The sequence below is a fragment of the Mycteria americana genome, chromosome 4, assembly GCF_035582795.1.
Source record: "Mycteria americana isolate JAX WOST 10 ecotype Jacksonville Zoo and Gardens chromosome 4, USCA_MyAme_1.0, whole genome shotgun sequence".
NCBI lineage: Eukaryota > Metazoa > Chordata > Aves > Ciconiiformes > Ciconiidae > Mycteria > Mycteria americana.
In genome coordinates, this window is record NC_134368.1 from 38,369,118 (window position 1) to 38,384,765 (window position 15,648).

Here is a 15,648-nt window from a genome sequence, read left to right on the forward strand (position 1 = left end):
AAAGCACTGATGCACCTCAAGGAAATGTTTGTATTTGATTAAGCATGGCTTGCAAATTACTTTGGAGAACCTAAACTGAAGTGGCCTATAAAATTCATCATATCCACAGAAAACACACATTCTTATGCCACCTTATGCAGCCCTGAATCATGCCTGTCTAGATAAGCAGGTGACATGTTGCCAGCAGTTTACTGTTCATACAGACAGAAGCACCGGGAGAAGAAAAAAAATCCACAAAAGAAACAAACAAAAAACCTTTGGAAAAGGCTTGTTCAGAGATTCAAGCTTCACTTAACAAAGGATTTGCATTTAAGGATGATTTAACATGCTTTTACTGTCAATTTATAACTAGCTATTTCTAGGTAAACCACATCTGAATTTTCTTCAGAGGTCATAAGTATGCATTTTCAAGTTTAAGCTTTGCTAATTCATCACACAAAGTACCTGTACTTCTGAATGGCAAATGAATACTTGGGATCTAGGGTGGGCTATGATTTTCTGACCAAAGCAGGCCCAGGATTATCCGAAGTTTAGATGAGAGTGAGTCAAGGAAAATGCCTGGCCCATACAACACTGGGAATTTCTCCCATCTAAATCAGAGTATCAGGATATTACCAGGGGGCTAAAGAGAGACAGTACTGAAAGTTGTACAGCTGTCCAAGTATGCAAACCAAGGCTTTATCGATTCTTCCTTACAGTTTTCAGTAACGATAGCACAGGAGCTCCCTCCTTAAATTTCATATCTAGTCATCACACTTTCCCTTCTGCTTAACTTTCCTTTTGTGGTTTAAAATTTGTATTCTCTGGTCTGTCTGTTGTTTAGTATTGATGTATGCTGACAAATGACCACTTACCATATTCTGCAGAGGACAGCATTTTAACAGTGGATGGAATTAACCCTGTTCTCTTGTACAGTATTTAGGGACATAAGCAAGGAGAAATGGGATTTGATATATTTGTTATTTCTTTTTATTTTTGAGGCAAAGCATAACAGGTTTTAATTTGTAAAAAAATACAAAAATTATCATGGGAAAAAGAACAATTTGTATTTATAAAATATTTACAAAAATATGTATATACTTTATACAAGAAAGTATATTGGCTCCTCAGGACAGAAGACAGTAGGATGATGAACTGTCACTGCAGCATCAATATTCATTAACCATACAGTAGCTTTTTGCTATTCATTCAAAACAAGTAAGAACACAGAAAGAGATAATGAATATCTAAGTGCAAGAAAAAAGCAGTAGGGTAAAGGAAATGCTAAAAGAAAAAGTCCTACTGGAGAAGTTTCATATGCTTACAAAGATGACAAAAAGAATGAACTGAGCTGTATCTTTTCTGTAACTTGGAGCTGTGATAACTTGAAAAATTTTCAAGATGTCAACTGCTGGCAGAGGCTTCCTCCTCCTCAGTGGTAAGGAGGTCAGCTCTACCTTGTGAAAGGAAAAATGGATTTTTGTGTAATGAAGCAAACACCGCATTCATCAACCATTTAAATCAAGTCTTCCATTCAAAAACTATTGATTTTAAAGCCTCTGTTAGCCAAAAGTGCACAGGCTCTTAAATGTTTTGAGAATCTTAAAGGGCAACATGGAAAAAGGTCGATAAAAAATAATCCCTTTATGTGGTTTGTATTTTGAAAGTTCCTACAACAAAATTAATAAAGTTTTGGGGTGTTTTTTTGTTTTTACTTTATATATTGGTTGGATGATTCAGACTCAGTATTGTATGCTAGAGACTTTGAGAAAACAAATGAACATATTATACATGACCTATTAAATTTCAAAGAGAAACTTAAAAAAAGGAAGAAAACATCATCATCTGTAGAGAAAAACACAAGTCATTCCATAGCGAGGTCATCATGCCATAGGAAGCTCCTTGATCATGAGTTGCCTTCTAAACACAGCTAAGAGACGAAGCTTTGGAAATATGAAAAACCTGCCTGAAGTCCCTCTTCGGGTTCCAGCTCTTCAGAAAAAGAGATTATGTCCCCCTTTGTCACAGACTAGGCTTTTGTCTGAAAACTATCTAGAGATGTTGTGATTCCCAAAGATCGCATCTTGGTATCAGGCCGCCCTTATGAAATGGTGTGTCCTGTCACCTTGGGCTCCCTGGCTTTGTTGTGGCCATTTCTGCAGCACAAGACCCCAGCCACCCCAGCCCCTCAGGCAGGATGGTCTGAGCCAGCCTCAGCACCATCCTGCCACCTCTGAGGACCCCACAACAATCATTACATTATCAAAGATTTTAGAGTAAGCAGAGGTTCTGCTTCTCTGGATGTGATGAGAGCTTTTCTATCCTCATCAAATATTACATATAAATTCCCATAATGAATTTTGCTTGACAGCCAGCTTTCCTAGTAAGATCAACATTATCACCCAGGATTCATCACTCCCTTCACATGCTAGGTAGGAGGAACGGTGCGCTCTTTTCAATTGAAATACAACTCCTGTTTAATATCTACATGTCTATCTAAAATTACTATTACTTACAAATGCTCTGTACTTCCATTAAATGTAGAGTTTTGGAGGAAAAGCATTAAAGTCTGGTGATGTAAATAAGACACAAAGAAAGGAAATGCTCCGAAAGAAGGAGAGAAATTGGTGCCTGTTTCACTTACCATTTTCTCCAGCAGGTACTGTTACAGGATGTGTTGGCACAGTATCAGAATTCACTTTTCCATTCTCAAATGTATCATTTTCAGTTTGCTGCAACTGCCAGTTGAGGCCAAACAGATGCATTGCTGGTGGTAAAGGATACAGGTTATTTGATGCTCTTAGCCACAATGACAAATTGCACAAATAACGGCTTTCCACACTTTGCAGCGGAATAGCAACTCATACATTAAAAAATTAAATTACAGGAACAAGCATTCACAGACTAATAGTTCAACTTAGCAATGGCACTAAGCAATTACTACCACTGTCCTTTAATGATACAGTGCTTTCGGTGAACACAGTTGACAGAAAGCTCACCAGTCTCATTTTGAGTCTTTTACTGGTCCCAAATCAGTGTTCAAAAGGATAGGCAGTAATTATGTCCTTTTCTCTTTTTTCATTTTTGATCCTTCTGAAGAGACAAATCATTTAAATGAGCTCCTAAATGACCTACTAAAATAAATGATTTCACTAGCAGATGGATCTGTTCTGGTTAGCCAGAAAGGGAAAAGACACAACGCAAGAGGAGAGGAAGGAGGGTGCTGTGGGTGTTGCAGGGCTAACCTAAGACATGAACACTCCTTTTCATGCTGTCACCAACACCCTGCGCAAGCTCCAGTTACGTGCCCATTCCCCACGCAATTCTACAGAACGAGGCCAAGACCATTAGCAGAGCTGGAGACACTGGGGCACTTTGCTCTGATAATGATAATGCATAAGCTAGGTTTCGGAACTACTTAATTCCCCACAACCACGTTTATTAGAAAGGTGATACCATGTTAAAAAGTTTAGCTGATTATGAAATCAAAGTCAGCCTTCCATGGTGTTAGGGGGAATTACTTAAGGAACCTTGATATCACCAGGGATTAATGAATGAACACCCCATCTAAACTTTTAGAGCAAAAACGTTGAAAAATAAAATCACCTTAATGCTATACTGTGATACACATACCATATGCAATTTCTTGCTATCTGTGGTGTATTTCCTTCTCTTCCAATAACTCTATGATACCAACATAATTAATTTTATTGTAATTACTCTAATTTGCATTTGGTATATCATGGGTTTGCTCATTCTACGACAGCAGTTACCTCCAAAGCTAAAATAGTCTTTCAGTGCTACTGGGGAATAAAAATACACTTGAAAAAAATTCTGTAATAATGTATTGAAACTATTAGTGCAAAATATAAGGAAGATAATTCACTGTATCTTGTTGCTTCTGCTCCTTCTGTCTCTGAAACAGATCACTACTATAGTTGATGTTATTAATTTATTCATTCCTTCTATCCAAATGACAAACAATTCTTCATCCCTTTTGGTTTCATCTCTGATCTTTCAATCTCTCTGTATTGACCATGGCAACCCTTACTTAAGACGAACAGGCATCAGTGGAAGTTTACTCAGGGAGACAGTGAACACTGCAGAATTAAGACCTTCTCTGCCAGGTCTTTGCCTTAAACCCTCCCCCTTACCATCAACAAAACAAAAAAACAGAATGCGACCAAAGACCTATTACTGAATGTTTCAAAGACTGAAATCCTCACTACAGATGACATATTCTCTTTGTTCCAAGTCTCTGCCTCTACTACTACTCTTCTTTCTCAGACCTTAAATTGCCTGTCAAAGCCTGATAATGTAGAATGTTCCTTGACCCTAAAACCTTATTTCTTTTTTCCCCTCTCATCTCTTGTTAAACCATAAATCTGACCTCCACCATTTTTGGCACATCACTAGAATTAGCCATTATTATTTTGGCCCTACCTCAGCTGAAATTCTTATTTATGTATTAATCATCTGATGATTGTATCTGTTTTAATATATTTCATCAAAATCCCTAGGGTCAAACTCTACTATCAGTTATACTAGTTCACTTCACTGGCAGCAATGAAAAACTGCAAATAGCTGAATATTTCATGATTCAAACCCAGTACATTTCTTGTCTTCAGTCTGGAGGTCTAAATCACCTCTCCTAACTTTGCTGGCTTCTTATCACTTTTAATAATCTTCAGGAGAAAAAAAGAAAATGACATTAATTTTGTAACTCCAGAAATGCATCCCTTCCAAACCCATGAGCTTAGAACATCATTAACAGCTCTGTCTGGTGGTGCTATGTACATGCCCTGTGCCTCTTCATGCTCCACTGGGAGATCAGAAGGGGAAGCTCTGACATGACCTTCTAGCTTTTCCCTCATAATTCAAACCAGCTGGAATTTGAAGTCTTCAAAGGCAAGGACTGTGGGATCTATATTGATTACATCTCAAAGAACCATAGTTACTACAAGGTGAGTGACAATTACCTTTTCTTTGTGTTTGTACTGATGTGAGTCCCACTGTAGATCACTGTCAAAGATAGTGAGTAATAGTTCTTTCCCTCAAAAATAGTATTGCTCTCTCAACTTTGACACTGAACTAGCACCAAGTTCAATAAACAATGCTTAATAAAAATGAACAGATGGATACATGCAGCTGTTTCACAGATTGTGATTATCAGAATATTTTTGAAGCAGACCAAAAATGTTGCTTGACAACTCCAATGACAACCCAAAACTTACAGTGTGTACTAATACACTAAATAATTCAACTATGTAATCTCTCTGAGACAGCACTATGGAATTTAGAGAATTTTCCTTTCACTACAAACATATGAGAACAACATGAAAGAATTAAGCTTGTTGATACAGGATCAAAATATAAGGCACAATTTCTTTAGAGATGGGGAACTTCAAGAACATGGTAAACTGACTGATTAAGACAAGTTCAGGAACTATTTTGTCGATTAAGATTGGTCTCTTCTCAGCCAGCCATCTATATAAAAGCAAACTTTAAGCCCTTATCAGTGCTATAAGAACAGCGAGGCACCTGTTAAAAATTCTTGATGCCCCCAGGAGTCTGATAAGCAGGACCTGGTACTGGTAACTGCACACTGAGAGCACACCTCAGTGAGGGGTCTGAGACCTTCAAGTCAAATGTTATGAACTAGTTCTGAATTTCCAGAGGAGGAATGATGCAGGCAGACTGCAGTGGTGTGTATGTTTGTTTGATTTCCTCAGGCCTAGAAAAGGATGAAGACTTTCTTCCACCTTTGGGATGGGGATGTAAGAGTTCAATCCCCTTCTCTGTTTCTATTATGTTCAGAGAAATGGTAGGTTTACTTCTTTCTATAAAGAATTTAATATAGGAAGCAAAATTAAAGCAAAAACATACAAAGCAAAATATATTTGTCTATTCTCAGCTGCTGTTTTAGTCCCAGACCTAATGTAAAGGAGTTTCTTGATTTTTTGATTGGATATTGCCTGTCAGGTCTGGTTTATTCCCATTCAATTTGGCATTTATTGGGTGTTAGACAATGACAATGAAGACAAGAGACCCTTCCTAGAGTAACTAGTTCTGAGTCTGCCAAATCTATGAGGGTACTAACACTGGAACAACTTTCAATACTGGCATATCTTTGATGGCAGCAAGGACTTGTCTGAGAATGCCAGATGCCTCTAATCAGAAGGCACGCAGCTTGTGATGGTTGTGGTCATGGACCACAACAACTCAATCCAAACAACCCACAGCTGCAAGCATGGATGAACCCTCAGGGGATGGGAGAAAAGATGGTTTGTCACAACTCCAAATGTGCCCACAAACCGTAACAAAAGCCTCCTTTTACTTGTATCAAGACTGGGATGATTGCCCCCATCGTGGAACAGCATGACTTTTTAAGCAAACAGATGATTATATCCTCTGCCTATTCTGCTGTTTCAGTCCCCGTCTCTATTCTGCAAAGTAATCTCTAGCTACCAACAGATCTTCTTCACTTGCTGGAGTTATGATAGCATTTTACCTTGGGACTGACAGACTTGTGTAAGGTGGTATTTGTACTGCTACTTGCCAAATTATCAGCATTACGGGCAGCCTTTAGAGTGCGGTGATAATTTAAATGGTGAGGACTCTGTTCCCTCTAACAGAGTGGGAAGGAGAGGCAGCAGAGAGGAAAAAGTCCTCTAGGATCTGTGCCGCTCTTGGCATGAACACAGCACCAGCATCTGGGTGGTGCTGGTGGATATGGCTGAATTCTCCAGAACAAACCTCAAACATACAAGCAGTAACCAAACTAACAGTTGGGCTTTTGCCTACTCCCTTTATGTTTCTGCAACGCAGAACACGCCAAATGGACTGGGATATTCAAAAGATTCAGAGCTCAGATTAAAGGAGTGCATTTATACCTACAGCAGCATTGATGTTAACACAAAAATGCTATAATTTGTTACAGGCTATCAGGTAATCTTACCATCTGTCCCACACGGTTCACTGAAGGGTTTCTGTACCACTTTAAACTGCTTTTTCAAGCTTTGCTGATCTTACCTTTCACTCTATAATCGAGGTCTAGTTATTATGGTTTGTAATCAATCTACAAGGCCTTCATTTCCACTCAGTAATTAAAATAGCAACTAGGAATCTATTTCACAGCAAATACTTGAAAAAATATTATGACTACTTTACACTGTGTAAAACATTTTACAGTAACCTGCTTCAGGAAGAAGTTGCTGCTATCAAGGCCCTTTCATTCTTTTAATGTTGCCAGCCCATTTGGCTTCCATGCTCCTTTCTCAAGCTAGTATTGCTGTGCTTTATGCATTCTCTTTACAAGGAACTTGTTCTTGAGCAAACATACTGTATTATCACTTCAAAACCCTCTTCGAGACTTTCTTCAGCAAGCCAAAAAGAAATCAGTCCCTTTATTAGTAGGTGGTAAGAGAGACAGATAATTTATGTAACTACGTGGCAGAACTAGAACTGTGAGAGCTGACAACTACCTGCTGCATTTGACTGGGGAGTGCTTTCCCTTCGCTGCCTCGCTCACTAGCTCAAAGCTCTCTTCTGCCAAAGTTATGAGAGGCACAAAAAAGAATTGTAACAGAAAACCAATTTACGTAGCTGTTTCTCCATTTAGCAAAAACTGGGCTTGTCTGGATTTTTTTCTTCTCCTCATACACTTGAATGGTAAGAGGATAGGGACAGCTAGTTGATAAAGAAATTAGACAGGTGTTAGCATCCTCCAGTATCCAGGATGTAGCTCTGAACAGAAAACAAAGTTTGGACACAGATGTGAGTATACATACAATGCTGGGGTTTATGATTGCTATCAGAAAGAAAGAATTTTTTTTTTCTTTGTAGGAAAAAGTAGCAATATGCAGTAAAAACCAGAGAAACTAATTTATTGTCCTGGTCAAAATTCAAGGGTGTCTCTATCGTAACTCACCAGGATCAACCACATCTTTTTTTCAAGTACAGTAAGAGACAAATAGGCTCACATGACAAACAAAGGGCATAGCAAACACCCTATGAGCTGTGCAAGTGAAAGCATTAAAGATGCAGGTGATAAGGATGAACAAACAAAACTATATGCATATAAGCAGAGGCTTTGTACACAGAAGTAGCCCTACAGTAACTGGAGGGGTAACTGAGTTTGAGTCTGAAGTCTCTGAAGTACTGGTTACAAGTGCCAGTAATTCAACAGCTTCCATTTTGAATTTGGTAAACTTGTTTTTGCAGTGAAAGAACTCTAAAGGTGACACTGCATTTCAGGGGAACAAGAATTCACAGATAGGAGGATTCTTTTAAGTAAACAGAAGCAGAAACAGAGTTGCCTGAATTGGGAAATGGACTTCCAATGCTCCTCCAGCTCTTCTTAGAATAATGACAGATGAAAAATTAACACTAGACAGAAGAAAGAAAAAACACTGGCTATCTCTAAGTAGCAAGCATCTCTCCAAGACCTCTGGAGAGATAAGGCGTATGGCGTATGTTCTATAAACATAAAGAAGTAGACACTGTGGGGAAATTGGCAAGAGGAACCGAATGATGTCGGCGACCCTCCTTCCTTTCTCCCATGCGTTTTACAAGGTATGGTAATCAACTCTTATTATTCATGAAGCTGTGCTTGAAGATGAGCTTCTTGCTAAGATATTGAACTCATCTTCCAGGACTGCTACTGCTACGTATTTCTGGGCGCTGGTGCTTTCAAACCATGATTTACAAAATTGCTTCCCCAGAATTAATAGAATAATATATATGCACACTTGCACATAAGGAAAAGTGAATATCATTTATATTTAAAGCAATGCAAAAAGATTATAATTTAAACTAAGCAAATTGCAATTATTGCTCAATCTTGTTGAAGGATTATCTTCTAGTTCATCTCCCTGTTGGCAATACATTTTCAAATGAAATATTTGAACATTGAAGTGGTTTTTAAAATTATCTCCCATATATTTTTCTCGCAGCTATAATTAGAATCTAAACCTATTTTATTCTGAAGGACCTGGAGTGGACCAGAAGATGTGCAAATCAACTCTCAGTGATTTGCATTCATTTGCTTTTTTCTAAGATAATAGGATGCCTTGGATGTTGCTGCAGATCAAATAGTGAATTAAAAATAGTTAATTAAAATTTTAAATAAAGTGAATTAAAAGTTACAAAGACAAGTTCTTTATTTATTACTGTTTTTCTCAAATCAACAAAAAGCCTGTTATTTCTAAATTTAAAATAACTTGAAAGTACATGCTTTTGAGCGTCTTCAAAAGGTTAGCCACCAGGAGCATCATATAAAAGTTTCTGAACCTATATTCTGAATGTAAAACATTTCAGTATAGCATTATATGAAAAACTTAGTGATACCTATCCAGTTCAATACAGTAACTGAAAAAGTGTTGTCTCTTTCCTTCTATCCTGAACTGTTGAATGGGTCCATTGATTTTACTGTTTCACCTGCAAAAAAATCCAACCTTTCTACTCTATTCCTCATTTTCTCTTGGAACCTTTTAACAAAGAATTTGCAAAACACTTCAGAAAAAATTGCCTAGAAAAAATATAGCAACAAAGATATATCAGCTATCTACTATGGATAAGCTTACTTTCTTTGACCACTAATCAAAGATGATTATATGCCATTTTAAAGTGTTGTTGCATTTGAACTGTTAAGAAAGATGTGTGATAGTCTCAGTGTAACTGTTTTTACTACTTTCACCCAAAAATGGAACATTTATTCCCCTGAAAACTTGTATGGCTAGATGTCTCATTTTAGTTGTTGAGCCAGGGACTTTTATATAACAATGGTCTAATTCTGTCAACAGCATTATGTGAGACACATTCAAAGCTTAAGGGAGAATCCAGATGTCTTAAAACAGAAACAAAGATCATTATTCAGTAGCCTCTTATTTAAATAAGATGTATCTGTTATGCCTTTTTTCAGATTTAGTATTATCCTGGGCTTTCTCCTGAACATAGCTTATTTTTTTCAGATAATGTTGTTCATAGTTAACAAGATGGTGAAAAATCATTACAGGTACAGAAAAGATGGGGAAGTGCATATTAGATTGCTGACTCCTTTGAGACAAGGGTTGTTTTGTCTCTTATAGTTCATACAAAGGCATGAGAAACATTCCATAAATTTTGGGTTTCTATCTAATAAAGTCATAATCAATGATTTTGTTGTCAAGTATTGTGGGGGAGAAAAAAAATTTCCCCTGATTTACGCTTTTCAAGACTGGGTTAAGACTGCAGGATAATTACTTCTCTGTATTCCTTCAGGCATTTCTTTACTCTCTTCCTTCTCGATCTTTAACTCCTTCTCTTTCCTCCCTTAAACTTGCTTTCTGGAAAACAGCTGAGGCTCAGGTTTGTGCTTATGTATTTTAGTTTTCTTCCACAACTCCAACAGAAGTCTTGCTCAGGGCGACATCCATTAGATCGCAGCCCTCATAAAACAGAAGCGTTAAGAAAAGCAATGCTGATGTAACGTCTCAAAACACATTGGAAACATCTTTCTTAGGTAAGAGCATCAATGAATGGGTCCAACCATTTTTACAGTTCAAAAGCCTTATTTACTAACACCCCCCCCCCCAAACCCAACAAAACCCCACAAATCTCTTGAGGGATATAATAATAATAATGAAATGGCACTATATGATCATGCATAACCTATTTGCATGTTGATGGCATAGAGAAGTGCAGTCTGATGAAAAGATTTAAGAACCAAAGGAAAAAGAAACAGGGCCCAATTAATGTGATGTTCAAAGGACACACCGAGCTGGGATTTTATAGTATATAGTGAAATACTTGTGTTGCATATTTCCATCTCATGACTGGCTAACAAAGATCAAAGCTTTTTTATTCCATATTAAGAATGACAGAATATTACAGCAAACATGCAATAAGGAGAAATGTAATAAGCTTTAATAAAAGATGATAATAAGGTTTGATAAGAACTTTTGGAATGTCACCAAATCTGGAATGTAAGATGAAAGCATCTGCATGTAGAGATTGTAGTATGTTATTTGGAACCCCACGGAGCTAAACTGTGATTAGAACTACATATTTTTCCATAAATTAGCTTTTGTTTTGAATTTCCTGCTGAGATCACATGCAAGTTGATTGAATGTGCAAGTCAATATATAGGTTTTCTAATCCTTTGCTGTTTGTTAGGCTTCATGATATCACAATTACAGTGGTCCACTTGTAGATCAAAGGTACGTGATTGAGGCCAAAACAAAATAACCCATAACCTCTTTACAAAACTTCTTCATGGTGATTTAGATCTATCCATGATAATTACCACTCACGTACCTGAACTGTGCAATTATGTAGATGCATAAACCAACCACTACATGCAGATCAACTTGCAAAACCACAGAATTTCCACTTACTTCCATATTTAAAAACAGAATGGACATGCTGAGTTCACTATCAAAGAGGCCTTTTTACACAACTCTACCTTACCTATAAACTTGTAAGCCATTAGCTATCTGCATAAGCAATCTTGTGCAAATCCTTGGTTCAAAAAACCAAGGTTTGAGTCAGCTCAGTGATTGCAGTCATCCCCCTACTGAAACCTCTCCACCACCCTCTGCTTTAGCTCAGTTCCTCACAGGGACGTAGTTCCTCACTACATCACCAGGAATCATGACTGCCTAAGCAGCTGTGTGTCTGCACCAGAGACACACAGGAGGGACTGGCTACTAGATGGAACATTCTGTAGTATACAGTCATTAATGTGTTTTATGTGCATTCGATAACACACCCTGTTCCTCCAGAGGCCTCACTAAAGTGAGACGTGGCTTTTATGAAACTATTCCTGTGAGCAAAGATATACTGTAGGTACATGAAAAATACTACTAATAAAAAGCAAACAGAAAAACTAATTTATCATATATGATTTATGAAAGGAACCTATGACACAAAGACAATCTTACTGTTAATTGTTTGTAAGGCCAGTGATTTGCTGCTTGCAAGCCAGTTTGTAAGCCACTTTGTATTTTTTAAGTGTTATGTAAGCCTTGGGAAAAACAAGTTAGGATTACAATTTCACATTGATTTTTCCCCCTTAAAATAAAATCAGCCATGACATTGAACTATAAAATCTTACAGGTGATATTAAGAATAGGCAGTCTCAGCTCTAAAGTAGCAGTCACTTATAAAATTGATGGAGAAAACCAACTACTCCTTTTACTGTGTGAAAGTAATAAGGACTGTTTTGAAATTATCCTCTAGTTTTGGCTCCGGCTGAATTGAAATAACAAGAAGGATTGTATCTCTCTTTTTCAAACATGTGGATACGTGCATATCATGACCTCTACTTGAGATTACTAACAGGAGAGAGACAGAAAAGAAGCTGCTGGGGACCAAAAACCTGGCAAGTAAGTTGAAAACATAAAGAACTATTCCTTGGCAGTGTGAAAAGATTTGGAGCAAGTCAAATGAGGACTCACTGTCCAGCAAAAATGCCTTAATGAAAACTGGTGTGAAACTTGGCATTTCAAAGATGAAAGAGAAGATCAAACAACAGATGAGTTTGGAGCTTTCACAAGTGAAGATAAATTTATTGTACCCAGTTATTGTGTTACACCTTGTGAAACTCATGTAAATTAGTAGTTAGCAAAGGGTGTTAAATCTATGCAGCTGGTTGTTGTTTCAGAGTTTTTGAGGAGTATTATTGAAATAAAAATACTACTTTTTCTGTACCATAGTAATGGTAACTTAGAAGTATTTTTCAATAAAAACCACAGGAAACATATCTGCTTCTTCACTTAAAGGTTTGTGGAGCTAGCTAATTTTCCAAACGGCTCATATTAATTTACAATACCTACACCCCTATATTATTCCTTCTATAGTTACTAAAAGAGATGCTTTTGTATGATCCTATTTCATCAAATGTTGGAAAAAACACTCTGGTTTTATTTGCTTGTTTTTATTATTGAGGAAAATCGAGCATTTCAAATGCAAATGTCCACATCATCTGAACAGTTGTAACACATTTTTTTTTCTGGATTATAAAACTACAAATGCTGTTATAGGTGATGATTCCTAAGGGATAGCTTTTTTTTGGTTGTTTTTGTGAATAAAGTTGTCTGAAATGGCATCCATGTGAAAATGAAGGATCTCATATTTAAAGATTCCTGTCTACTTCAGAGGACACCTAACTTTGATCCATAATTAATCACTGCAGTGGGGTAATTACACCTATAGAAAACCCATGTGTTCTTACGATCTCAGTCATAAATGTAACATCAAATGATATCGCTTACAGAAAGTTTGGACACATGTACTTGACCTTTTTATTCTAAAGTGCTTGTGTATGGAGAGGTTTACAAAAATCTCATCTAAATCAGACATTTTTAACAGCATGAATTTTTTTAAGCATTCAAAAAGAGACGAAGCAGTTTTCTTCATAGAAAAAATTCAAGAAAAGATTGCAATTTACAGAAAAGATGCAATTTATAAAAGATGCAATTTATACACAAAACTACCACTTTTAATACATGTATTATAATTCACATATCACAGCAGATAGCACATCTCTAAGGGCTGGCTTCTTTCTTCACAGACACGAGTTAGAAATTAATGGAAACTACCAGCAAAGAAGAGAAGACTGTAATCCTGTGTCCACAACAACTTGAGTAATCACCTGAGTAATTTCACTTCTGCTTTGCAAAATCTCTTAAACATAAGCATACATTTGAAGTATTACATATGCTTACACACTATGAAAATACACTACACATTTACCTCCATTGGTAAAATAGGAACTACATCTCTAAATTACTCTAAGCTTGCTATTTATCCAAAAAAAGTAGCTGGTGTAATTTAACTTCATTTCTCATTAGACTGAAAAATTGCTACTATTTGGGGGTCTTCCAGAAGATTACAGGAGGAGCGCAGAAGGGCCCACATCTCTACCTAACGTGCTTGCAGGAGATTTCACTATTCCTGAAATACCATCCAGATTCTGAAAAACCATCATATTGCATCACAGTATGATGGCAGAATGACACAGTGTGGAACCTATGGACAATGGCATCATGTCTTCTTGCAGTTTATTACTACACCTGTTATATTGCCAGGATTACTGAGTTTCAATTTGCTCCACTGGGCAAAAGTGGAAGGGTGACAGGACTATTGCCAAAAACCTTGTGATAAATCTTAATTAGAGTACAAGCCTTTTTTGGAGCAGAGGTGGGGTATGCTCCTTGACAGATTAGCTTTTTTAATCCCTTGAAATCTTGTCAAGTCTCTTTTAACCTCCTGACTGCCAATTACATGTTCCTACATCCTTCTGTGTGAGGATTATCTTTCTCAATGAATGTTTTACTCTCAGTGCCACTAACAATAGCAGCATGTGACATCCACAACACCAATCAAATATTAATACCGTACACTCCTGAAATAGTAAATATTATATTATGCTTTGCATTTAGTCTGAAACACAACAACAAGATCTTTGCTTAAAAAACATCAGCTAAAGGCATTATCCATAATGGTATTCTTGCAAAAGACAAGAAAGTGTATTTAATGTTCATGGTTGAAGACACAGATGTTCAACATGTTTAGATTTTGTATCATTTCAATGAAAGACGTTAAAAACATTTTCAGCCCAATTCAGCCCAATAATGTGGTGAAGCATAACAACTTCATCTTCTGACTAGACATTCTCTCTCTGTCTCCCAGTTTTGAAAGAATGTGGTAAACATAAGAAACTACATTATTGTTTACAAAATATTTCCACATTAATGAGGCACGATGAGCTCATCAGCAATGCTGTGAATACTGCATGAAACTCAGAGATCTAAAAGTCATGGCTATGGGATAAGGAAAATAAATTTATGTCCTGTTAGACACAGCTGAAAATCTCTGCAATGCAGAAAGTCATGGGAGTACTAGCTGTAATATTAAGCTTAATGTTAAAGCATAAAAATTGCATGGACAGTCACATATGTATCTGGATATTGCCGTTTACAAAGAACATGTCAGAAATGACTGAAAGGAGTTGCCTGAACCGATGTTAGTAAGGCATGGCCTACAAATACCAATTATCTGGCTTTTATAGTTCTGGTTTTAAAGATTATGAAGTACTGAAATGGAACTCGGAGACTGGTACTTCAGACTTCGAGGACTTTCCTAAGGTCCATTCAGGATGCTAAAATCCTTTAGAAATTTCAGGAGATGGCTTCTACCTGCTAAATAATTGTGCTGTACTGCATTCACCAGGTATATGACCACACACTGAAGGCCCAACTGAAGAGCCTACACACCCTTTGGTCCTGCCTTGTAGTCAGACCACATACCTGCTCTTCTGTCAGAGAAGAGCAACACGTGGCACTGATGTCTAAAACAACAGGCAAGCAGATTTTGACAGGCGCAGAGCAGAGCCACACACGCTGGAGAGGCAGAGCCCTCCACACAGCGTTGCCATCAGAGGCAGCCAGCTGCTGGCTGCCCATGACATTTGGAGCTGAGCAAGACCTGGAAACGTCCATTCTGGACAGAAGCAAGACATCGCTATGAACCTAATCCACAGCCTCTTACTTTGAGAGGCAGCCACTTCCAACTCCCACCAATCCTGAACTGATAACAGAAACCTTTAACTTGGGAAAAGAAAGGATGACAGGGAACACCGCTGCTGCCTCCAAATGCACTAGAGACACCCAGAGCCTTTCCTAAAAG

At 37.4% G+C, this 15,648-nt stretch overlaps 1 protein-coding gene across 20 annotated transcripts in view; it reads right to left on the reverse strand.

Moving 5' to 3' along the window:
* The window catches only part of TENM3 (teneurin transmembrane protein 3), a 502,889-nt gene that overhangs the window by 104,709 nt on the left and 382,532 nt on the right, over positions 1-15,648 (reverse strand). For all 20 annotated transcript variants that reach the window (XM_075500260.1, XM_075500278.1, XM_075500277.1 and 17 more), the window contains one exon: positions 2,624-2,746. In XM_075500260.1, coding sequence (XP_075356375.1) covers positions 2,624-2,746 — 123 coding nt within the window. The remainder of the gene's footprint in view (positions 1-2,623; positions 2,747-15,648) is intronic.